General features: G+C 41.1%; 1 protein-coding gene across 1 annotated transcript; it reads right to left on the reverse strand.

Annotated features, from left to right (window-relative positions):
* Positions 1-1,074: 1,074 nt before the first annotated feature.
* Positions 1,075-26,136, reverse strand: DDX4 (DEAD-box helicase 4). Its single transcript, XM_082301695.1, has 22 exons — positions 26,060-26,136; positions 25,522-25,585; positions 25,174-25,248; positions 23,586-23,657; positions 23,300-23,380; positions 22,999-23,076; positions 22,702-22,782; positions 18,923-19,018; positions 17,841-17,915; positions 17,547-17,627; positions 17,133-17,213; positions 16,307-16,453; positions 15,389-15,531; positions 14,166-14,318; positions 12,645-12,799; positions 10,015-10,144; positions 8,824-8,990; positions 5,526-5,671; positions 4,591-4,690; positions 3,225-3,495; positions 2,991-3,071; positions 1,075-1,180 (listed from the first exon to the last, which is right to left on the reverse strand). The coding sequence occupies exons 1-22, from the start codon at positions 26,120-26,122 to the stop codon at positions 1,100-1,102; spliced, it is 2,421 nt and encodes an 806-aa protein (XP_082157821.1). The 5' UTR covers positions 26,123-26,136; the 3' UTR covers positions 1,075-1,099.
* Between the last annotated feature and the right edge of the window lie 1,013 nt (positions 26,137-27,149).

Below are 27,149 nucleotides of genomic sequence, written 5' to 3' on the forward strand. Positions count from 1 at the left end.
TTCACTCTTTTTGCATAATATATAGCAGTAAAATTACAGTCTACAAAAGTAACAGTATTTCTGTAAGTAGATATTTAAGTAGTTTTGAAAAGATATTCATACAAAGAATGAAAGACCACTCTTCCACAATGACTAGATTCAATGACATTTACAAGTCCCTTCCAACCCAAACTATGCTATGATTCTATGAAATATCCCTAAACAAATATGCCTAAAAACCTGCAATGTGAGATTCCCTAGTACTGTCCAGTCAGTTCTGGTTCTCACTAAACCTGGGTACTAAGCCTTCAGTTCTGTAAGCAGAGGTTGTATGTATTATTTCTCTGGATTGATTGGGAAGACTGTACAAGAAACAGATCTCAGCACTTTGCACTAAATAGAAGAGAAGCTTGTAAGCTTGCTCAGCTGTGCAAGATACTACAAAATATAATGACCTTGCCCTTTTCTTTGGGACCCAATGATACACATCTTTGTAGCACGCTGTATTGATAAGGAAAAAACAACTTCAAGGAAAAAGCAACTTTACAGAAACCTAAAACTATTAATGACTGCTTACCTCCTATAGCTTCTGCAAGCCCTGAAAAATTTCAGGATACAAGGCACTAAGCTTGTTCTAAAGCAAACATTTCCGCAAGAGATAGCAGAAGAGTATTTATGTCAGTCAAAGCTAAAAATACTCTACTAGATGCAATACAGGATTCCATCCTTCTCTGAAGACGGCTCTGTAAAAAGCACGTATTTTCACTAAACTGTGGGTGTAGCCACTGACCTTTAGTTCCACATGCAGATGAAAATATTCCGCGCATGTCAAAGTAATACCAGCTCATGAAACTGCAATGACATACAGGTGATACACAGCCAACAATCAAAGTGCACATCTCAAACTTTTATTAACTGCTTAAGAGCTGTTTCACAGTCCTTAAATCATCATAACACAAGATTCAAACTTTTTAACTGACATGTTACAAAAAAAAGAACAAGGTTTAGACGAACCCTTACATAAAGCTCTTTCCCAAACTAGGCCTTCACAAGATTATCTTCTCATGCAACATTCCACTTACAGCACAACAAAACACAAACTAGTTTGGTATAAAGTAGTTTAATCCCATGACTCAATTTCTCTTGCAGAACACTCCATCTTTACTTCTCCTGCGTTCATGTTGCCTCTGCCTCTGTAGTTCTAGGAAACACAACAGGTCCTAGTTTAGAATTATTAACACTCAATCATTTAATGGTAAGTCACCACAAAACAATTTTAGCTTTCTGCATGCACCTATCTCAATGTAATCAGAACGCTGCTTTTAAATAAATAGAAAGTTTTAATCATTAACCTCCTGTAACACAAGGGTTTTTGACCCTGTTGTACAATTACTGCAGCTTAATCAACCTCAGATTTTATCAAGTGTTGGAATAACACTTCCCACAGTTCACATCCCAACTTCTTTTCTTACCTAACACAAATCAGTTCATAAAATTGTGGGGAAAAAAATTTCCATCTCCACTACATATTTAAGACTGACTGTCTGCATTGCCTTCCCAATAAAATCCTTTTCCCCTGGAAAAAGAATAAAGCTCAGTGATCTCTAAGACTGCCTCAAAATGAACAGGTAAGATCCTCCAAAGACTCCTCTTTCAAATTCATCATTTAATTATCAAACGGCCTTTCCATAAAAAACTGGGCTGACTAAAAACGCAGAGTTTCTGTCAGACTGACATGAGAAGGTGTCATAAAAACTAGAACCTCGTGATCTCCAACTCAAAAGAGTTGGTGCACTACATGTATGTAATATTAAGGGCACTATTCCCAACGCAAGCAGAGAGATTTCACCTGAAAATCTACTCTATTCTGGACAAAGAGTCATGGTCAGATTTGGTAACTCAGAGGTTGTAAAGGACATGGACAGACTTGGACCTAGAAATGATGGATTTCATGAAATGCTGGGAGACACTACACAAAGGCTGGAGATGTGCATTTGGAAGCAATCTAGTGAGATCCACCTCTGAAAGCAATCTAATGAAAAAGCAAAAATAAAGCGTCCTTGAACTGGAATATAAAAGAAAGTTCCACTGAGTCAAAACTTACTCTGCAAGAAAAGGTTCAGGCAAACATACACAACAGCTATAATGTGAGGATGCAAGTGTGAGAAGGAAGCAAGGTTTGTGTAACTGAGATCTCATGAAAACCCCCCAAAAAATGATTCAGATCTAATAACGGAACTAGCCAGCCAGGTAGAAATACCCAAACCACCCAATGCTTTCAGTAATTATGGTATGGGAAAAGATTAATAATGAAAGGAAAGTGAGAGCTTGAACTGAAACTTCCAGACACTGTGTAAGCAGTCAGAGCAATTATTTCTACTATTGTCTCAAAGAAAGTACATTTATAACATTTGAAAGCAACTGAGATATGATAAAGTTGTTATGGAATCAAGACATGAAGGAAGGAAATGCTTTCAAATAGGAGTATGCACAGAATTTAAATCCTAAAATTAGCAACACTAAGAGACTAGAAGGCTTCTCCCTATCACAGACATTAAGAATAATTTTGACACAGACCAGATTGGGGCATTTATCCAGCTATAATTAGCTGAAGTTTCCAGTCAAGTGTGTTATTTGAATGGGTGATTCGTAACAAGCAGTAACAGTATAATCAGCAACTATTTGCTCCCATCCTACATGTGCAGTAGAGAAATTTCTGAGCTACAGCTTTTGTGTATGCTTGCATGAATGTTTTCTTCCAGAGTAATCCTGATTTTATAGATCAAGAGTAAGGCAGCTAAGTAAGAGGCCACACTGTAAGAGCCCAAGTCAAGCAACTTGTCTGAAATTACTTTCAGTAATACTGGTATCTTTTAAGATGCACAACTAAGAAAAGTTACAATTACACTCAAAACAGTTTCAGTGGCATTACTCTGGATATATACCAATGAAGACAGTTTTAAACTCAGATGAAGTTCTAATAGTCAAGACTTTTTAACTTCCAGACCTACCTTTTGGGTATTAACTGGGAGTCGTCCTCCTTTAGCCTCAAAAGCAACTTCTGTCAACCAAACAGGAACTTCCTGCTGAGCCTGTACAATTGGGAAAATCAATTCAGAGACTGACTGCTTTACCAATTCAGATTAAGAGTTCTGTAACTGTACCAAAGATGTAACAGGTGCTCAGTACATTCAAGTGAAATCTAAAAGAACAGAAAAAGTTAAGCACTAAGATTTGAAACTTACATCTGAAAGCACTTTAACTAGAGGTTGTGCAAGATGACCATCTGAATTGTTATCAAAGAAGCCAATTGCTTTCCCTGTATTTCCACAACGACCAGTTCGCCCAATTCGGTGTACATACTCCTCAATGGTGGAAGGAAGATCAAAATTAATAACATGCTGAACGCTTTCAATGTCCAGACCTCTTGCTGCCACTGAGGTTGCCACAAGTACCGGACATTTTCCAGAGCGAAAATCCTGAAGAGCTATTTCTCTCTCTCTCTGTTCTCTATCTCTACAAAGAAAGCAAGGGTTAGAATGGATGTCTCCAAAAACCTACAGCATTATTTAAGATACAATTTAAACGCCATGTTTCATGGACAGAAGCTCTTGGGGGGGACAAAAACAAAAGCAGACCTAAACAACTCACAGGCTGCCAGTTTACGTTTTCTGAATTTTTAACTAAGGAGAAGCAAGACCAAGGAACTGTTTTAATTTAGGTCTCTAGAGAAATTGAGGGTATTTAAACGAACTGGAGTTAATTACGCATCAAACTCACTGCCTCTCTAAGAAAATCCACTTGCTTAATTGATTACAAGTGCTTTTCCTACAGCTCTGTAGCAGGGAGCCAGTACAGCAAAGACAAAGTCTACCTAGACTCCTGCATAGGCCATTTTTCAAATATACTAAAAAGTGTGGCCAGTACAGAACTTGTCTTTTTGTTTATCACCATGACAAGAAAACTAGATTTGCTGTGGCATTTGCCTGTTTAAAGAATATTTACAGATTATCCAGTACTTAACTACTGGGTCAGAACTTCACTCATGTTCTTTATTGTCCAAATACAAAAATAAATTAGAAAGCTAAACAGTGCTCTTTAGGATCTCAACATGAGATATATAGTGAAGCCTGGTACGACCACTACTCCAGTAAAGAGTAACCGTCCTAACTTCAACTCAAAAAGGTAAAGTGAATCAGAAACCAGTAACATTCATTACAGTTTAACAGCTTCCATTGAACTAGTTATTCTCTATGTAAGTATACTTCAACTCACAGTACAGTAATTCTACAGAAATGTATTAAGACCCTCCTCCCACACAAGGGAGTTGTAGGTTAGCAATACAGACTCACCAGGAATGGAAGGCCAGATCTTCTCCAAAGCTGTGTGGCTTTCACACACCTATAAATCCAACAGCCACGGGATACACACAAACATCCTGCATCTGCATGCTAAGACAATTTTAGCCCTTCTTCAACCTTGATATTATGATGTCTGTCAGAACACATGGCAAGCTAAACTACACAGATACGGCCAAACATTTGAGTTCTCAGGAAAAACTTCTTTTAAAAGACACAGTTATTAGGTGACTTTTATTTTAAAAATACTTACCCATGGATACTAGTGGCTGGTATGTTTTCTTGACAAAGAAAGCATGCAATGAAGTCTGCTTTTTTCTTTGTGTCCACAAAGACCAGGGTTCGTTCATTACCTATGGTGAACAGAAGTTTAAAGCCACTGCAGTTTGAAACATGATGCACTTTCACCACTTGGAGCTGCACTTACCTACAGATATCAACACTTAATACAGGCAGGCATTTTGAGTAAAGTCTTCAAAGTATGACTGTAATGAATACCCTATTCTGAGCTAATTAAATCCAATCAATTTCTAGATCAATATGGAAACTGAGTGAAGACACACCCATTCTGTTTACCCCAATAAAAGGAGGAAACAAACATTGTTCTCTGAGACAAGCAGGCATTCCCTTTCTACAGAATGTGGCTAAAAGCAGCATATTATCCTGAGCACTGAACAGCAGATTCCACAGAATTTTTTAATTCCCAACGCACGTTCAGTCTTCAGCACTAAAACTTAAGACATATAGAATAAAAATGGAAAAATCCCAGACACTAAAAAAATACAGGCCCAAACATTCACACAGTAATTTTAATACACCTATAATCTTGAGGTAATACCCCCAGATGCTGAAGTATTGTAACCGACCATATAAAGTAGAAAACCGTCTAGGAAGGTTGTCTGCTAGTACTAGAGATGAGTCACTGGCATTTACTGGGCATTAGACTAAATTCAATGACATTTACAAGCCCCTTCCAACCCGAACTATCCTGTGATTCTATGAAATATCCCTAAAGAAATATGCCTAAAAACCTGCAATTCTCCAAGTTCTGCTTCAAGCTTCGTCAACAGTCTTGTAAAGTATGTAACAGACAATAAAATCATAGAACCTTTGAAACCTTTTAAACACAAGTTTAAAACCAAGCAATTTTGACTTCCCTGGTAAACAACTGGCATTAAGGAAAGTTACCTATGCTGTGTAGAACTTCTAGCAGTTTAGTCCTCTTGAAATACTGAGAAACTTGAAGAATACTTTGCTGAACATCACTGCATGCTCCACCCACATGTCCGACAACAACAAATAAAAAATCAGTTTTCAAAAATTCACCAGCTAGCCTGAAAAAGAGACAAAATTGAGCAACGTGAAACATACTATGCAATTATTTTTGCTTTAAAATCACAGGTTTTCATTTATGTTTAAGCAACACTTACAACAAATAATTTTATCCTCCATCTTGTGAGGAACAGTACAAGTAGTCTTATGTACATTTTTTAAAAAGCCAGGAGAGTCTGCATTGTTTCGGTCCAGAACACAAACCACATCCTGGGCTGCATGATACATGACCAGCAGGTTAAGGGACTCTACCTCTGCTTTTTTAAGATCCCAGCTGGAGTACTGCATCCAGCTGTGGCTTCTTCAACACAAGATAGACATGCCAGAGAGGATGCACAGAGGCCACAATGATGATCAGAGGGCTGGAGCTCCTCTCCTCTGAAGACAAGCTAAGAGAGTTGAGGAGTGGGGGCCATTCAGCCTGGAATGACCTTATTGCAGCCTTCCAGTACCTAAAGGGGGTTTATAAAAAAGAGGGAGAGAAACCTTTTACACAGGCTGATAGGACAGGACAGGTACAGGCTGGACAGACAATGGGTCAAGATTAGACCTGGAGGGAAAGACTTGGGGGTGGCTGGTGGATGAGAGGCTGAACATGACCCAGCAAGGTGCACTTGCAGCCCAGAAAGCCAATTGTGCCCTGGGCTGCACCAAAAGCAATGTGGCCAGCAGGGCAAGGGAGGGGATTATGGCGCTCTACTCTGATACTGTGAGACTCCACCTTGGTTCAGCTCTGGGGTCTCCAGTATAAGAAAGATGTGGACCTCCTGGAATGAGTTCATGGAGGCCACTAACCTGGTAACAGGGCTGAAGCACCTCTCCTAGGAAGACAGGCTGACAAGAGGTGCGATTGTTCAGCCTGGGGACAGGAAGGTTTCAGGGAGACCTTGGAGTAGCCTTCCAGGGTGAGCAGCTGTACAGTACTTAGCTGCCAGCTGGGATTAAACCACAGCCTTTTAGTGGGAGGTAAAAGCCTCACACACTAAACTGAAGTTCTCCAGTCAACTAGAAAAATACATGGTTCTCTCAACTCACATGTACAGAAAGAGAGACAACTATCAGATCAAAGGTCTATATAATAGCAGAAACAAATCCAGGTATAAAACCAAGCACTATGTTAAAATTAGATCTGATTATATTCACTGAACAGAAATGCAGGACTATCTGAACCCAAGAGGACCAAAGAAAGCACCTTGTCCAATACTACCAAAATAATATACTGTTTAAAGCCCTCCCAGTAGCAGAGTATGGGAAATCATTAGCTTTCCTGACTTCAGCACCAGAAAAGCATTAAATCCAGTAATGAAATGACTCCAGAAAAGAAGAGTTTTCACACTCTAAAATGCAAACACTACCTTTAGGCATTTCAGTTTCAAAAGGTTACAAGAACAGGGACAAGAAAAAACAGCCTCAAAGTTGCACCAGGGGAGGCTTAGACTGGCTGTTAGGAAAAAAAATCTTCACTGAAAGATGTCAAGCATTGGACCAGGCTGGTCTGGAAAGCAGTGGAATCACCACCACAGAAGGTACTTAAAAGATGTGCAGATGTGGCACCTGGGGGCAGTGGTTTAGTGGTTGACTTGCTGGTTCTGGGTTAATGGTTAGACTTAATCAGCTTAAGGATCTTTTCCAACCTAAATGCTCCTATGATTCTAATGTTATTATGCAGTTCCAAACTATGATGTAAGCACTCAGGTTTCTGAAGTCTTCCACCAAGCACTTGTAAATCCTGCAGGACTGACAGTAGAAAGGTACATCTTTTTTCATTAAACAGCAGCAGACCATAAATGTATTTCACAGTTCAAGGAATCTCCTCCTTTCAGATGCTGGTAGTTAGACTACTCTTGATTCATCCCAACAAATGCAACAAAAGGACATAACAAAAGCCTGGGCAAAATCACAATGATAAAAACAGACCTAGAGACCAAGGGACCCAGATTCTTCTTTCAAACCCAAAACCTCAGCAAATCAGAGCACTCTGTGTATCTTACAGGGAGATACACATGCCTGGTCTCTTCCCAGGATACACTGAAAAGTGAGACCACATCCCTGCAGAGACAAGTAAACACATGGAATGAACACAAACTATACTTGTGTACAGTATCATTTGAATTCTTGATTCCCAGCTGAGCAAGCAACATCATTATTAGTTCACTACAAGATTATTTTTCCATACAAAGAACCTATGAAAAAAGTCTTGACAAGGAAGCGAAGCCACAACAGGCAAGTCCTGCTTTAAGAAAGGTGATACATTTCCACATCAGTAGTCAGCACTACTTGACTAACAGAAGAAAACAGCCCATTCCCCTCTTTCATTCAGGAGAGTCAACTACAGAAAAGTATTTTCTCCCTGCCTCAAAAAAGATCTTTCAGACTTTTTGAAGATAGAAGTAAGTTGTCAGGATTTGAGTCATGGAAGTACCAACACACTTTGTAATCTCTGCAAGAGTCACCAAAATTATTTGTACTGCTCCAACTGAAGTTTAGACTCTTCTGATTTGACAATGAGTATTCAGATGCTGGTGTCTTGAAAAGCAGAAGAAATACTAAATAGTTTCCATCCGCATGCAGGGAATTAGTTGTTTCGTTCTGTTACTCAGCAACCATACTACCATCTGTTGAAGACTGCTCCCTTAAGAAAGAGGACTTTAAAGGTAATAAGTAGTAAATACGCAAGATGTATTGTAAACCCACATCTGGACACTTTAAAACTACTGAAAATAAATACCAATTATCTACATAAGTAAGAACTGTGTATCAAACACTGGTAAGTTGAGCAATAATTGGTATGTCTCATTAGCCAAAGACAATGCCATCAGTGCTGGTGAAATGGCAGCATCACTAGTTTTCAGCTTGCACAGATGCGATGGGGGAGGAACAAGAAACCAAAAAGAGGAACCTGAAGACTTCTGCAGAAGTGGAATTTAAAAGCCTTCAGACCACTTCCTAAATTACTTTGGAGTTCTCACCTAAATTAAGCAGTTAATGTTTTAGAGTCCCTGCTTCAGTCAAGCAAGGAATGTAAATATCATAGCTTTCAGTATCTTCAAGTAAGATTATAAGCTTTCAAAAATTAGGAGTGTTCTTAACTCCCCAGATATTTAGTTCTATACAAGTACATCTTCAGATATATTTCTATTTTTATTCTACTCACCTCTGAACTTCTTCAGGAAAAGTAGCACTGAACATTAGGGTTTGGCGTTTGTCTTTTTGTGGCATGTCTGGGAAAGATACCAGCTTCTTCATATCTGCGCCAAAACCCATATCAAGCATGCGGTCTGCTTCATCTAGCACCAAGTATTTCACATTATGCAAGCCAATCTGCAAGTATTTCAGTCAAAGAAAAACACTACTGGTTCACTGACAGTATACACTTCAAAAAGATCCTAATTGCCAAAATCCATCTTTTATTTATTTCTTTCAAGTTAATAAAAAATGGAAGTATTATGATTTGTTCACACCTCAACCTCCACTCAACCTTTTAATCTGCACTACTTCTAGCAGTAGGCACACACCACAGTGCTTCAGAACTTGGTTCAGCAATGTAAACACAGAGCCTAGAGATCAACTATAATTCAGCCCACCTATTTTGGAATTATGCCTTGAGTTTTAGAAAGGTTCTCTCATGTAACCCTTAAACATTCTCAAAAAAAAATTTTTTTCTGAAAAACAATTATGTCAGAAAGCATTATTAAGACTATCACAACTTCACTGTTGCTGACCAAGACTATTGCTTTTAGTGAAAGCCTGACAACTGCAGAAAACTAATCTCCAGTTTATCACCAAGAAGCGCTTTTCCAAACCTTGTCTGTTCGGTGAACATCACTGAGTTACCACTGTAACACAGAGCAATTTCAATATGAATTTACAATGACTGGGAAAACAAAAATTCAAATAAAGTATTATATAACCTGGACTTTTTGTATTTTGAATCAGTATGAAAATATAGTTCCAGATAGACAAAAAGCCATTGTAGCAAAACAAACAGGACACCAAGTGAACATCTACCATGGAATATGCCACAAGAACTAAGAGAAGCTGTTCCATGTATTTAAGCTATAAAATTTTATTGCCATGACCACTGCATTGATTTAGACTGGTATTTTCCAGCTGACTCTGAAAGGAACAGAAGGGATCTAGACTCAGGCTACTCCTTCAAAAACCATCATGGGAATTTAAATAGAAGAAAACCTCACTTGTATTTCAGTGCCTGTACAAAGGCAGCATACTGATAGATCCACTGAACACCAATCTCTGTTTCTAGTGATTTTAAAGAATGAAAGATGGTACTCTATCTTTTAGGTGAAAGTATTTAGGGAATTTAGATGAAGTGTTAAGATCTTACCTTTCCTCTTCCAATGATGTCTAGAAGCCTTCCTGGAGTGGCACAAAGTATATTACAGCCTAGCTTTATTTGACGAATCGAATAGCCTGTTTGTGTACCTCCATAGATCACAACAGGCCTTATACAAGTTCTATTATGCAGAAGAAAATTTGGATTAATTGTGTAAGTATGCAAACAGTATTGTTTCATGAAAATTCAAAAAAATAGTAAGAGCTAAAGAGTGGTTTAACTCCTTCAGCATACAGCTTGGTCCAAAAAGAGCACTCAAAACCAGAAACTCACTCAAAGTAAGCTTGAAGTTCACCCTCACACTATGTAACAGAGGCTGCCCAAGTGGCTTGCTAGGAACAAACACTTGATTTCACCTGCATTCTCCCCTCTCCCTTCAACTGAGACCTACTAACAGAAACAGCCAAAATGGTATAAAGATTTTGTCCCTTTTTATACAGCATACTCAGAAAAAGCAGAACCACCACCACATACGCCTCTAGAAGTTCAGAAGTAAACTTTGCAGACCTTAAAAGGGCAAAACAAAAAAATACACGTATGGAATCTTTGTAAAGCAGCTAATCACACTGGCCATACAGTGTGTGACTCAAGGATTAGAGAGCAAATCCATTCAAAGACTATACTACTCAGTGTTCTTCCCAGCAGGCTTTTTGGTTAGATCTACCAAGTAGAGCGGTATCAGATACTCTTCTGCAGAAAACCCCTTCTCTAAGCAAGAACCACCATATGCAGCACTGAAGTATGTTTACAAACTCATCTTTATAACCTTCTGCTAAGATTTTAACATGCATGCTAGGAGTATTTTCACACCCAAATTCAAATGGTCTTTTCCTGAAGATACTAATTCAGCTTCATATGCAACAATGGTGATTAGACAAGCCTGGTAAATTTTTAACAAAGTTAATCAAAACTTTTCAGAAAGCTTTAGTCAAGAATAGAAATTCCCTCTGGAATCCTACAATTTCAATATTTATCCACTATTAATATATGTATTTCATATTCCTATTTGCAAATTAAAGAGCCTAAGATCATAAATCTGAACTGATCAATAAGCATGCTATTCTTTAGACACTATATATTCACATCCTGACACTAACTCGTTCTCATTTTTACTGCAGGCCAGCTGTAGCAGAAAGTTCTAGACTGAAACGTTATTTTATGGCAAAATCATCTGTATCTAGTTTAAAATAGCATAATGAACAGAATCAGCTACAAAGTTATAACAGATTTAAAGATTAAGAAGCTGTTCTTAATAACATCCTTAGTTATTGATCATTCAATAACATGATCACTCCTCCTGAGGACAGCCAGCCTCCAAGTGTAAGCTGCTTGAACAAAGGCAAGTACAATTTATCCCACCAGATTTTGCAGCGATGTTGTCCTGCATTCCACCTCCAAACAGTAACAAACTGTTACATACAATAGATTTAGTTCTCTTCTGTACAGTGGTAAAACCTATTACTTAATAGTGAAAACATTATTGACAAATCTAGTACAAATGTACTCCCCCACAATATTCAAGGACTTAAAAACAAGTTTAAACCTTTTGTTCTGTTTTGAAAGCTCAGAGAGTTTCTTTGAGCTGTGACGTGTCTGCCCAAGACCAGAAACACAGGGAAGCAAGAGTTATTAGAAACCATCACTGAAAGTTAACTAAAACCCATTAACATCCACCTCCATTTTGCAAAGATGAAAGTAAAGCAAGTATAAATTGCAAAAGGCAAGCTAGTAAGTTTCTTCATATTGAATACATCTAGTGCAGGTAGCTCAGTGTGCAGCTGCAGTGCAAGCTACAGATTGACCTCCCTCTGAGTGGCAGGAAATGGCTGGAGCCCAGGCAAAAGATCATGAACTGGTGCTGACCCTTTGCTTAACAAAGGGCACAGGGACCTGCATCACTAGCTAGGTGACCTAACACTCAGACTCTGCAGGAGCAAATAACTCAGTAAAAAGACCTCAGAATATTAGGTACATAAACTGTGACCATATAAAAGCCCAGTGATTCTGTTGTTCAGGGGTCCCTTCAGGAGACATCCTGCTCAAGCTGTTACACGTTGCTGCACAACAATGAAATTACTTAAGGGAAACGGAGGTCTGAGATTCTGCTATGGGAAACCTGGGGTCAAGTCAGTGAGGAAGCCTCATCTGACTCTCAGAGTGTGCGTAAAAAGTCAAGTAGGGCGCCAGCAGCTCACCAGAGCCACCTGCTGCAAAGGGACTTCAGTCCCAGCAGTTGAAGTCCCTCCTGGTGGCATCAGAATGACTGCTAGAGTGGCTCCTGGATGGTCAGACAGGACAATGCTCTTAACACTTCTTCTAAGAAATTTAAGATATTTTCTCATCAGTGACAAGCTGAATACTTATCTCCTCTTCAAGGTGGAGTAAGCCTTCCATTCAGGCACTCATCCACCCCAATATCAGGAAGATTAGGCACTTAAAACCCTAGTCATATAGTAAGAAACTTGCTAGCCAGTATTATAATGTGAACTCATTACAATCTAAACTCAAATGTTTGTAATTTGATTGGCACAAAAATATTTGCAAGTACTTATGGAAAAAACAAAGCACTGCTGATTCAAGTAAAGTAATAATCAATACCAGGCAACAGTGCAAAAACTTACCCATACACAAATTTTCTTGCTTCTAGGAAGATCTGATTTATCAGTTCTCTAGTTGGGGCAGTAATAATACATTCCGGTTCTTGCTGCTCTTTAAAGCTACTGGCAGTTACACCATCCCTCATCATTTGGGCCACAACTGGTACAAGAAAGGCTGCCTGGAGGAAAAAAAAAAAACACAGTACTATTTGTGCTGTTTAAGTCTTAAAAGCTTTAGTCAGTCCCATTAAAACCTGCGTATCAATCTTAAAGCTTGAATGACAGTGCACACAATGATAAAGGAAATCAGACTGCAAAACAATTGACCTGAACCTACAAGAGAACATTTAAGCTTATTTCTCCTTGTTAAATAGTATAAAAGTATCTCTCTGGATCTTAACAGTCTAGTAACACAGGAATACAATCATGCAGTGGCTAACTTTCCATACGGTTCCATGCACTGATGATATACCCTGGTAATTAAGTAAACCAAGACCAAAACCATCCTTAATGTGTACTTAAAAGCTATAGATTATCATCAGTAGGTCTGTAAAGTAACCATGGACTAACATTGTCCAGATTACTAAAACGGCAGATCCGTTTGCAACACAGCTGCACCACACCAGCACACTTGCTTCCAAGTAAGACTAGCTACCCACAAAACCACATCTGCACAGCGGTCCCAAAAGCATTCAGAGTAAGTATTTAGAGCATAGGTTTTGGATACTTCCCTTTCTGCAAAGGGAAGAAGTCTTTCAAAAGAAGTAACTAGTAAGCTACATTAAAACAAAACCAGGATTCCACACTGAACAGCAAAAAGCTACACCTCATAACCAAACATTCCCATCCACCAGCTGTCAGTGGTTAGGTTTGGGTACATTAGACAATTTAAAAAGTTGAGACAACTTTCAACTTAGTATCAATTCTCAACCTTGTTCCACGATTAAAAGTGAATCACCTAAAATCAAGTCAGGTGCAGATCAGACTTCATCAAACTAAGTATGACAAACCTGCACAACATGGTTAGAATCTGGCGTAAGCTTGAAAAAAACCTAAAAACATACAAAACTCATCCACACACAAAACAATCAAAAAAAACCCCAAAAGAAAACAAAAAGGCCCCAACAAAACAGAAAACCCACCAAATAAAAAACAAACAAAAACCCCCAACCAAACAAAAAAAAAACCCCACTAAAAAAAAAACCCCACAAAATCCCACACAACACAAAAATCCCTACTTTCAACTGCTGAGTCTTCTCATCAGCAGTTTCTAGGAATGCCTGCCTATACTTCCGAATCCACAGCTGTAGTTCTGAAGTATGGCCTGCTGTATCAAGACACTAGTTTACTGAAATAAAGAATAAAGCCCAAAATGTGACAACCCTATCATCATCCTTATCTGTGCCTGATACCTGCCATTGCTGTGCAAGAGAAATTATTAGACAACAAGCAGTCAGGCATCTGAAATGCCAAACAGCGAAGCATCCCCTCAACTGCTTCCAATAACACGCTTTCAGTAGAATGAATACTGCACAAAATGCTTACAGTTTTTCCTGATCCTGTCTGGGCACATGCCATTAAATCCCGTCCTGCCAGTATAATAGGAATGCTGTACTTCTGCACTGGAGTAGGTTTAGAGTATCCAGCTTTAGCAATGTTCACAGTTAAAGTATGACAGATGTTAGTGTCTGCAAAACTCTAAGAAAAAAAATTAACAGTTATTACACAATCATGGAAGGTATAAGCCTAAAACCCAAAATGCTTACTGTAGGATACAGACATCCAAATACTAAAGAGTGTTAACTTTAGAGGTAGTCTCACCAGTCATTTAGATTGCCAAGGCTCCTACAAGTAAAAGCCCCAGAGGTCTCTAAAATCTGCTCATGCCATTCCAATGTCACTGTTGGTAGGACAGTGAATGCTTTCAGCTGGTCTTACCAGTCTTACAAGAAAATTGCTCAGAAGCCATACACCTGGATTCAAGCACATCAACTCATATAGCAAGCTATGAAAACCCTGACACTCCGAGGTTTCATTTCACACAGGAGCTACACATGGCCTTCTGTGCTAAAACCAGTAAGGGTAGCAAAAACAACGTTCCTAGCCAGGACCAATAAGCAACACAGGTGACAAAAATCAGTTTGACTTCAGTGAGAACACCTTTCAGAAGACGGATGGGGAGAACACCTCTGCATCTTAATTCTTTCAACACAGGTACTACTAACCCTTCTACACTTCTCATTCTTTTCCCTAAAAAGAGCTTTTTTCTTTTTAAACACTGGCCACCCAGTATAGATAAAAACCAAAGTTATAGGTTAAACAATGAACTCCAGCCATGGAGAACAGGGCTAGAAATTACTTTAAAACACCTCTCTGTCCAAACAAATACTACCCCAACAGGTGTTAATTTACATTTTTCAAGATCCCCCAGTAACTAACTTCAGTAAGATAACTATACCAGCCTACCCAGAAACTGCAGTCAATGATCTCTTTCTTCCAATATCTAAACTGGTATTCTTCTGCAATTTAATGACTTTTCTTCCTATATATCCAGTATTACTTTTTCTGGACCATTTATGCGTTTTGTTAGTGTTACTGTGAATTCAAATTTTTATCTTTCAAATGGGGAGCACTTCCTTCCACCATCATACTGTCTGCAAGATGCAGTATTTTTTATTAGTATTTTAATTAGCTGCAAATATCAAACCGACTACACACCCTGGTAAATCACGCTTCACATAAACTGTGAGATTAATCAGTTCACTAACCATCAGTGCTGCTGGAGGGTCCAGTCCTGACACTTCAACAACATTTTCATCATACTTGTCAAAATTCATTCCTGCCTGATAATGGGCAAAGATGGCTTGTTCATCATCAGATGGAGGAGGGGGCACGTAAGTCACCTTTGGACCTTAAGAACACAAACACTTAGAAGTTCACAAGCAATATAAAGAGAAGCTAAAATAAACTATTTTAAGTATGGAGCTATTGAAGTTCAGTGAGACGTCATTTGGATTTCCCTCCCTTTTTCAGGAAGGCACAAAATTCCATACGTTCGTTCTATCAGAACTTAATTTTATACTACGAGACCTAAAATTTACCTACACACAAAGTCAGACGTGTAAAGCATTCATGTCTCACATTCACTCAAGGACCTCACATTCAAGAGCTACTCACAAAAATTAAATTAGGCTTCTTTATCGTCCAGACAGACATATGCTCTTATGGCACAAGGACATGCATCCCATGCCAACAAATCACTCTTTCTGAAGAATTCTCTTTCAACATGAAATTCTATACAGATAGGTGCAACTGTTGCATACCAATACCCAGAACAGTTTTTAACACACTAATACAGTATGTTACTAGTACACTACGACACTAGTACACTATGGTCATGAAAAAGGAATTACTATTCTGTGTGAAGGTTGCAGCTATGTCCACTGAGCACTAGCACGTTGCCTCTATAAACACTTCAATTCCTAAAAATCATTATTTGAACTAAAAATCTAAAAAAACTGAGCTGAACTAAGTCAAATAGAGGCAAACCAACTGTTCTGCAGGTATTAAGGATCACTTCTGAAAAACGTATACATGAAATGTATATATAATCACTGGATCACAGAACGGTTTGAGTTGGAAGGAATGTTAAAGATCATCCAACCCTTGTGCCACAGGATGGATACCTTCCACTAGACCACATTGCTCAAAGCTCCACTGAATGTGGCCTTGAACACTTCCAGGGATGAGGTATCCACAAGCCCTCTGGTGAGTCTGTTCTAGTGTTTCACTGGAACTCACCCTCTGAGTAAAGAGCCATTTAGCCATCTTCTCTACAATGAAAAATATTTTAATGATTATCACACAAGGTGTGCTTACATGGAGAATATCAGACATCTACCAATGGTTTAATCCCATTCCTAATTTGAATTATGGTACTTTTGTGAATAATGTATTACTATGCTCTAGGTAGGACAACATATACGTAGCCAAGTACAGCAGCATCAGTGGCAAAAGAATACAGCAGGACTATGGGTGAAAAATCCCTAGCAGACAACAAAAAAACCCCCCAACTTTAAAATAAAGTTAAATCAGGAAGAAGTGGCTTGTCAGAGCTATACATCTTGTCAGCACTGACAAAGGATTTCTGCTTACAGAGTGTAGAAGAAGGGTAAAAGTCTAGATCAACTCTTTTACAACTTGGCAAGTTCTTTAAGGCTTACTTTCAATTCTGGGGTTAGCACCTCTGCTTCACCATGCATTAACTGAACCAGTAGCAGCAAGACAAAAAAAAATTATGTAACCGACAGCTTTGAAAATTAAATAACTAAAATTCAAACAAGTTACAAACGTGTCTTTTGCACACATACAACCAAGATACCTAATATTTGCAGAAGGTTCTTAACAGGGAGAAAAACGACAATATTTGGCAGAATTAGGAAGGAACTGCTTAGTCATTAATCACCAATAAGGAAATTTGTATGGCTCGACCCTGCTATTAAGAAGTCTAACCTGCACCATCTGCGACTGTTCCTCTTTCTCTAGAGTCAAGAGTTCCAGACTGAGGTATGTCCCTCTGCCCACCTTTAGTACCTGTAAGTAACAAACGTGTAGTGCATATAAGGTATAAAATCAGTATAATGAAATACTACAACTAAAGCCAGTGCTATTTACTCCAAAAAAATCTGCAGTGCAACAGTCCCAACAACAACTTCATTAACTCCAACCTATACTGTACTATACCCAGTAACACTCGTTTTTTAAAGAGACCATTCATACTCCACAATACAGCTGAAAACCAGAACTAGTAGTAGGAGTTCTCAGGGAGCAAGCAAATCCAGGAAGATTTACTAAACATATGCCGTACCCATACAAACCACTCAGTGTGGGGAAAAAAAGGCCCAAACCATCATACTTAACTCTCACCTTGTCCAAAGCCACCACGCAATCCTTTAAACCCTCTGCTTTGTGTACTAGCACCATCCACAGTGTTTCTTTCTTGAAAACCTGCAATACAGCATAGCACACAGTAAGTAAGGTTGCCCATTCCTGCATGAGCAGATCAAGTGCCTTTTATCTGGCTGACAAACAGAAGCAATTTCAAAGCTTTCACTCTTGACTGCTAGTTCTCACGGAACGAGCAAAGCCACAAAGAATGACTGGTGTATGCTGCCATCATACAAACCAGTCAATAAAAAAAAAAAAACACCTTACTCTCACCTCGTCCAAAGCCAGCACGAAATCCTTTAAACCCTCTGTTTTGTGTAACACCTTCTCTGTTACCTTCTTGAAAACCTGCAGTACAGCATAGCACACAGTAATTGAAGTTTGCCTAATTCTGATGTGCAGGTCAAGTGCCTTGTATTTGGTAATTATTCTTCTCAGTCCTTATTTTATTCACACAGAAAGTACAATATAACTAAGTGATTTTGCTAAATATATGAAAAAATGAAGACAAGAATTTTTCTTTTGCCAGAAAGCATTCAGCTGTTCTATCATATTGTAACAACAAAGAGCATCATCTGTTCATGACACCATAAAGTTCTCCTAGTACAGCATCTGTGGCTTCCTCTCCACCAACCCTTAGGGTATACCAGTATGTGTACACCAGTATGTCAGTCAGTTTCGTTTTTCCACATTGATTAACTAAGTAAAAACTACATCTTTGGGGTTCACATGCAAAAGACAGTATGCTAAGTATCCATAAATACAGCTTGCAAATTACTTCACAATTGCTGCAGGAGTGTCTATAGCAAAACTGCTCGTCATCAGTGCCCTGCGTCAGAGTGCTGCTGTCTTGCTTAGTCAGCCAAGTCTAGCATTCCCCTACCATAATGGCATTCAGTCCAAAAGGTGGGAAAATGGTGCTAATTTTTTTGAAAGAATAAAAAATATGCTGGTTTTGTAAAAAAAGCAACTTGTTTTTTAACAGAAAAGAATTACTATCATGCATTAAGGACGCAGTTTATGTCCTCTATGAGTATTAGCGTGACGCCTCCATAAGTTACTAAAAATCATTATTTGAAAAAAAAATCTAAAAAAATTAAGTTGATCTAGATGAAATAGAGTCAAATCAATTGCTCTTCAGATATCAAAGAATACTTCTGAAAATGCATAGTAATCATAGAATGGTTTGGGTTGGAAGGGACCTTAAAGGTCACCTAGTTACAACCTCCCTGCTATGGGCAGGGATGCCACCCACTAGACCAGGTTGCTCCAAGTCCCATCCAAGGTAACAGAACTACATCACCACAACTCACCAAAGAAATCTGTACGGCTCACTCCCGCTACTAAAGTCTCACCTGCACCATCTGCAAGTGTTCCACTTTCTCTAAAGCCAAGCACTCCAGACTGAGGAATATCCCTTTGAGGAATATCCCTTTGGCCATCTTTAGTACCTGCAACAGACAGTGTAGTGCACACAGGGTATAAAATTACACAATCACAGAACCAACTAGGTTGGAAAATACCTTTAAGACCAAGTTTAACCTTGACCAAACACCACCTCACCAACTAGACCATGGCCGTAAGCGCAACATCCAGTCTCTTCTTAAACACCTCCAGGGACAATCACTCCATCACCTCCCTGGGCAGCCTATTCCAATGCCTCATCACCCTTTCTTCCTAACGTCCAGCCTAAACTTCCTCTGGAGCAGCTTAAGACTGTGTCCTCTTCTCCAGTCACCAGTTGCCTGGCAGAAGAGGCTAACCCCCACCTGGCTATAGCCTCCTTTCAGGCAGGTATAGAGAGTGATGAGGTCTCCCCTGAGCCTCCTTTTCTCCAGGATAAACACCTCCAGCTTCCTCCACTGCTCCCCATAGGACCTGCGCTCCAGACTCTTCTCCAGCTTCGTTGCCCTTCTTTGGACTCAGCCCAGCACCTCAATGTACTTCCTAAACTGAGGGGCCCAGAACTGGACACAGCACTCAAGGTGCACCAGTGCCCAGTACAGGGGACAATCCCTGCCCTGGTCCTGCTGGCCACACTATTGCTGATCCAGGCCAGGAAGCCATCGGCCTTCTTGGCCACCTGGGCACACCCTGGCTCAACTTCAGCTGGCTGTCAATCATTACCCCCAGGTCCCTTTCTGCCTGCTGTCCAGCCACATTGCCCCAGCCTGTAGTGCTGCAAGGGCAGGACCCAGCACCAGGACCTATTAAACCTCATCTCACTGGACTCAGCCCACCAATCCAGCCTGTCTGGGTCCCTCTGCAGAGCCTTCCTGCACTCCAGGAGATCAACACACACCCCCCCAACTTAGTGTCATCTGCAAGTTTGCTAATGGCAGACTTAATCCCCTCATCCAGATCATCAGTAAAGATATTAAACAGGACTGGGCCAAACACAGATCCCTGGGGAACACCACAACTGACTGGTCACCAACTCAATGCAGCACCATTCATAGCTCTCTGGGCCCAGCTGTCCAGCCAGTTCTTAACCCAGCACATGGTCCAAGCCATAGGCTGACAGCTCTTCCAGCTATGGAAGATGGTGTCAAAGGCTTTGCTGAAGACCAGGTAGACAACATCCACAGCCTTCCCCATATCCACCAGCTGGGTCACCTGGTCATAAAAGGAGATCACATTGGTCAGGCAGGAGACACCCATCCAAAATCCATGCTGGCTGGGTCTGATTCCTTGGCCATCCTGTATGTGCCATGCGACCACACTCAAGATGATCTGTTCCATAACCTTGCTGAGCACCAAGGTCAGACTGACAGGCCTGTAGTACCCCAGGTTAAGACAAGAAGCTGTCCTCCATACACTCCAAGAACCTCCTACACTACGTCTTCTCCACCGTGTTGAGTTCCCAGCAGATTATTTGGTAGGTTAAAGAATCCTAAAAGAAAAAGGGCTGGTGATCCTGAAGCATCCTCCAGCTGCTTACAGAATTCATCCACCTCTTCATCCTAGTTAGGTGACCTGCAAGACTCCCACCAGGATGTCAGCCTTGTTAGCCCTTCCCTGATTCTTGTCCATGGGCACTCAACCTTATCATCAGTAATCTTAAATCCTATAGTGTTGAGAGCCACTCTAATATACAAAGCAACCCCTTCATCTCTTCTCCCTCGCCTGTCCCTTCTGAAGGGCAAGCAGAGATCTATTGTAGCACTTGACTTGTGTGAGTCATCCCACCACATTTCCGTGACAGCTACTACATCAGCGTTTTCCTTCTGTACAACAACTTCCAGCTCCTCTTGTTTGTTACCCATGCTGCATGCATTTGTGTGCATGCACTTCAGAGGGGCTGGTTTCACCCCTGACTCTGGCTTACCATCCTTAGCCTCCTCTCTGGAAAGCCTGGTTTCATCCCCTTCCCCCTTCAAAGCTACTTTAAAGACCTCTCAATCAGCCATGCCAACTCTGGGCTATAATCCTTTTGCCCTTGTTAGACAAAGCCTGACTCAAACAGGCCTGCTGCTCTGAAAATTGCCCCATGATCAGAAAAACCAAAGTTTGCTGATGACACCAGTCCTTATTTATTGGTAACATGGGTTCTCCTGTTCCTTTCATGACTCATCTCTGCTACTGAAGGAACAGAGCAGATCACCTGCACTCCTGTCCCATGAACTGACCGACCCAGAGCCTTGAAGTCCTTTTTAATTGCTCTGGTGCCCTTCTTGTCAACCTCATCACTGCAAACCTGGACAACCAGCAGTGGGTAATAATCAGAGGGATGAACTAGTTCGGGTAGCCTCCTAGTGATATCCTGTACCTGTGTCCCAGGGAGGCAGAAGACTTCCCTCCAGGTTGGGTCCAGTCAACATACAGGGCCCTCAGTTCCCCTCAGAAGAGAGTCACCTACTAGAACTACACTTTCCTCTTAATATCTGAAGTTGTAATCCATCTGACAAAGTAAGTGCAACTGGGAGACCCTCCAGACAGAATTTTTTATTTAGTATCTGCCTGGCCCTCTGGATCCAGGGCCTCATACCTATTCTGTAAGGGCACCTGGGAAGGCAATGGCAGCTGGGACGGAATTTTTTTACCTCCCCAAGAAGCGACCTCTTTCTATCCCCCCACTATCTACTAGGTCTCCTCCTCCTGCCTGATAGCAAGAGGGACAGGGCTCCTCTGACATCTGCTGAGCTTTTCTTAGGGTTGGAAGGGCATTAACTTCCACAGTCTATTTCTCTTTCATTTTCCCTAATACGCCCTAGCCTTTCCACTTCTTCTTTAAGCTCTGCCCCCACAGAGAACAAATCATTCACCTGCTTACACCACAACAGGGTTTTTTTGCACCATCCTCTAGTACTAACACCAGGCTCAGACACTCCCTGCAGCCAGTGGCCTGGACACCCACCTGCTTCCCTCTTGGGGGAGTTCTGTCTGGGTTAGCACACTCCTGCTGGCAGCAGCAGCAATGGCTTTTGACCATTTGTAAATCAGTACTGGATCTAGTAAACTTGGGGGGGACTGGAAGTGGGGAGAAAAACAGCAACAACAACAAAAACCCCAGCCAAAATCACTAGCCAAACCTACCACACAATCCTTCACCAGGAGGGTGGCTGTGCCCCACTGGCACAAACTGCCACACAAATTGACATGCCACGGTCCCTGTCATGCCACACCCTCACTGCACTACCATGCCCATTGGCCCACTCCTGTTACTTGCCATGTCACACCCTCACTAAAGGCCACACCCGAGTTTGCCCACTCCTCATCACTAGCACTCCTAGAGTGTTTCCAGTTGCATGCAAATGGCCCACTGACTGCCCCCTGCTCACCTGAACGGCTGACAAGAGGGCAGGAGCTGCTTGATCAGCTCTTCTAAACCATATGCACATTAGTAAAATGAAATACTACAACTAAAGCCAGTGCTATTTACTCCAAAAAAATCTGCAGTGCAACAGTCCCAACAACAACTTCATTAACTCCAACCTATACTGTACTATACCCAGTAACACTCGTTTTTTAAAGAGACCATTCATACTCCACAATACAGCTGAAAACCAGAACTAGTAGTAGGAGTTCTCAGGGAGCAAGCAAATCCAGGAAGATTTACTAAACATATGCCGTACCCATACAAACCACTCAGTGTGGGGAAAAAAAGGCCCAAACCATCATACTTAACTCTCACCTTGTCCAAAGCCACCACGCAATCCTTTAAACCCTCTGCTTTGTGTACTAGCACCATCCACAGTGTTTCTTTCTTGAAAACCTGCAATACAGCATAGCAAACAGTAAGTAAGGTTGCCCATTCCTGCATGAGCAGATCAAGTGCCTTTTATCTGGCTGACAAACAGAAGCCATTTCAAAGCTTTCACTCTTGACTGCTAGTTCTCACGGAACGAGCAAAGCCACAAAGAATGACTGGTGTATGCTGCCATCATACAAACCAGTCAATAAAAAAAACCAAAAAAAAACTTACTCTCACCTCGTCCAAAGCCAGCATGAAATCCTTTAAACCCTCTGTTTTGTGTAATAGCATCTTCTCTGTTACCTTCTTGAAAACCTGCAGTACAACATAAGACAAAATAACCTAGTTTGCTCAATTTTGTGTGTACAAATGCCATTTATCTGGCTGAAAAGCAGAAGCCACTTCATGGCTTTCACCCTTGTAGTGGTAATTCTCAGGGAGCAAGCAAATCCAGGAAGATTTACTAAACATATGCCGTACCCACAAAAACTACTCAGTGTGGAAAAAAAAGGCCCAAACCATCATACTTAACTCTCACCTTGTCCAAAGCCACCACACAATCCTTTAAACCCTCTGCTTTGTGTACTAGCACCATCCACAGCGTTTCTTTCTTGAAAACCTGCAATACAGCATAGCACACAGTAAGGAAGGTTGCCCATTCCTGCATGAGCAGATCAAGTGCCTTTTATCTGGCTGACAAACAGAAGCCATTTCAAAGCTTTCACTCTTGACTGCTAGTTCTCACGGAACGAGCAAAGCCACAAAGAATGACTGGTGTATGCTGCCATCATACAAACCAATACAAAGTCAATACAAAAACTTACTCTCACTTTGTCCAAATCCTTTAAACCCTCTGTTTTGTGTAACAGCATCTCCTCCATTGCCTTCTTGAAAACCTGCAGTACAGCACAGCACACAGTAATTGAAGTTTGCCTAATTTTGATGTGCAGGTCAAATGTCTTATATCTGGTAATTATTCTTCTCAGTCCTTGTTTCATGACTCCACATAAAAGTTTAATATAACTAAGCGATTTGCCTAAACGTACGAAAAAAATGAAGACAGGGAATACTTTTTGCCAAGAAGTCTGACAGATAACAATACTGCTCTTCTATACAATTTCAAGAAGTAAATCAAACATTAGGTTTTTAACTATTTGACTTTACATGCGTATATGCTAACCAAGCCACTAACTTCAAATCTTCTGTAAGGATGCAGATTGATTCAGACTTCTGGTTTGAGGGCAACTGACAGCACTTGTCCCTTCACAGTTTTCTTAACTGGTACTGTAGAATAAGGTGGCAATGCCAGTTGCTGCCTGCTATGAAACAAGGACTTGAAAATATGTCTTTCAGATTTATCAAATTCTACTTTTTTTTTTTACTCAGAACTGCTTATTCAGTTGGCAGAGACAAGTATGTAATGTATTTTTGCTTCTAATCCCTTTCCTTAGTCACTCTCCTGATGGGAAGATAAAAGAAATAAACAGTTATATGTATAAACAAGGTATTCCACATTTTAGACTGTTAAGTTTTAGGTGTTATCTAAGAACCAAACAACCAGCTTAGGTCATGATTTACTCTTTAGTCCTTATTCTTCAGCTGAACATCTGCTCTATCATATTGTAACGACAAAGAGCACCATCTGGTACAGGACACCATGAAGTTCTCCTAGCACAGCATCTGCGGCTTCTTCTCCACCAATGCTTGGTGTCTATTACCAGTATGTCAGTCAGTTTGGCTTTTCCACATCAGTTCCAAAGAGATACAAAAATTACATCTTAAAGGCCCACATGCAAAAGACAGTATCCTAAGTACCTATAAATACAATCGATCTTAAATACAGCTTGTGAGTTACTTGACAATTGCTGCTGGAGAGTCTACAGTGAAACTGCTTGTCATCAGTGCCCTCCATCAAACAAATCTAGCATTCCCCCATCATAATGCAGTTCGACCCAAAGGATGCAGAAATGGTATAGATTTTTTTCAAAGAATAAACTGTGCTGTGTTTGACTGGGATAGAGTCAATTTCCTTCAAAGCAGCTGGCACGGGGCTGTACTTTGGACTTGCCAGAAAGTGTTGATAACACAAGGATGTTTTCAGTTAGTGCTGAGCAGTGCTCACACAGGCCTTTTCCATGCCGCACCCCACCTCACCAGCAAAGGGAAAGAGGGAGCACAAGATGGGATGGGACAGAGCCAGGAAAGCTGATCCCATCCCATGTGGTATCAGGCTCAATATATAAAGCCAGGGAAAGACAGAGGAAGAGGAGGACATTCAGAATGATGGTCATGCACGACAGAGCTCTACTTTCATGGAGTTGAACCTGCCTGCTGATTGAAATTGGTGAACACCAAAATTTAATGTATCATAATCAACTAGCCATTAGGATGAAAACCACTACTGGAAGTTACCTTTGGCTGCAAAATTTCTTCCTCTACCAAAACTACTCACTGGTTGACACTGTGTGTTCACAAATTCATCAGTACCTATAATAAAAAAAAAAAGAACGAAGTTAAAATTCAAAGCAATCTTTGACTCATTAGAAGTTGTACATTACTACATAATTGCAGTAAATAAAGAAGGGTTGACAGTCAAACGGAAAGCCTACTCATAATGCTCTCTATATAATTTAATGTTGCTATTCCATGGAGGTCACATGAAAATAGCACAATAACATTCTCTTTTCCTTTAATCTTGTACAATGCCCAAGGGATCAACTCTTCCAAACATCAGTAAAGTTAAAAGTGCCTTTCACATACCAGATGAATCTACACCTGGACTGAAAACAGATGAGGGGTCATTTGGTCTCTCAAGCAAGCTAACCTGCAGAAAGAAAAAAGGCACAACATCATGATGACTTCAGGCCTACCAAAATAAGTAAATACAAACACAGCTACTAAGTCATGCGCTTGAAAGTTGCCTTCTGCACCTTCTGAAATTAAAACTCTCACATCCTTCTGCTTACTCCAGTTTATTGAATTTCAGTATACTAAGTGGCATACTGTTTGCACCTGAACGTTACCAAAAATCACATTATACACAGACAACATATCAAACCCACTTAAGCATAAAACAGGCACTAATATCTTAACAAAACAGCAGCAAGCAAATTGCTAGTGCAGAGAAAAACTCCTCAGGAACAGTGAACTCCTACGGCTGCCTACCATACTTGCAAAAATCACTGAACAGGGGACACCACTAACCAACAGCAATACAGGTTGCAGGGACATGGGTTGGAGAAAGGAAAGGGAAAAGAAGCAAACACCGCCATAGTTGCCCCCCCATACCCACGCCTACCTTCTCAAGGGATAGGAATAACGCCTCGTCCCCTATCTCCGCATTCCAGTCTTCTTCAATCATGCTGCGCCCTGCCAGACCTGCCTGCAGGAAACAGAACACATCAGCGCCCGTCCCCCGCCAGGCTCCGGAGGGTCCCGCAAACGAAAAGAAAATGGCGCCCCGCACCGAGACTCGCCAACACGGCGCCGCCAACCCCTGCAGGCGGGGATGCGCGCGCCCGACCCGGGCGCTGCGCTGGTGGGGATGGAAGAGGCGGGGGTGCTCCCGTTGAAAAGCATCCCGCTTCCCGCAGAACAGCGCCCAACCCCTCTCCTACCTCCTTCCCACGGCCCACGACGCTGCGCACCAAAAGAAGATGGCGGCTGCCGCCTACACCCCTCAAAGCGGCCACACGTGCAGCTGCCGGCGCGTCGTCACGTGTCGCGCCCGGCAGCCAATGGGCGCGCGGCCCGCCCGGGCTCCGCGGGCGCGCCCCGGCGCCTCACGTGCGGCCGCTGGGGCGGGAATGGCGCTGCCGGCGCCTGGCGGGGCAGGAGCCGCCGAGCCGCAGCTGGCACAGCGAACATTTTACTACGGACACCTTTGTCAAGCATTAGCGTAATAGTAACGGGACATGTGCTTTTGCTGGAATTAAAAAAAGAAGAAAAAAAAAGGTTAAATTGTGTTAAGCAGGTTACATGTTTAAAAAACAAAACGAAACAGATTAACCTACCCGGACAGCTCAAACTTAGGAATGACTCTTTGCCGCTGGTTTTTGTTTTACCAGACTTGTCAGAGATAAGAAAGATAGCTGAATTCCTGGCTCAGGATCTTATAAACATATATTATAGTATTGGCTTCTCGCAAAGTATTAAAGTAGATACTATATAATGTTAGAAATGCTTTTTGCTGTGTGGATGTAGTTTTCCCTCGTTTTAGCAAGAATGTTAGCAAGTGTGAGCAAGTAAGATAACCTCCAAGGGAGCAGAGGATGAGGCCCAAAGAGCTGCTAATCAACACTTTGTCCAGAGAACAAAAGGGCCCAAAGGCTACTCCACCCGGGGAATGGGCAGCCAGGAGGGTCCGAGAGCCGCTATCACCGCTCTGC

This window comes from Coloeus monedula (genome assembly GCF_965178545.1).
Source record: "Coloeus monedula genome assembly, chromosome: Z".
NCBI lineage: Eukaryota > Metazoa > Chordata > Aves > Passeriformes > Corvidae > Coloeus > Coloeus monedula.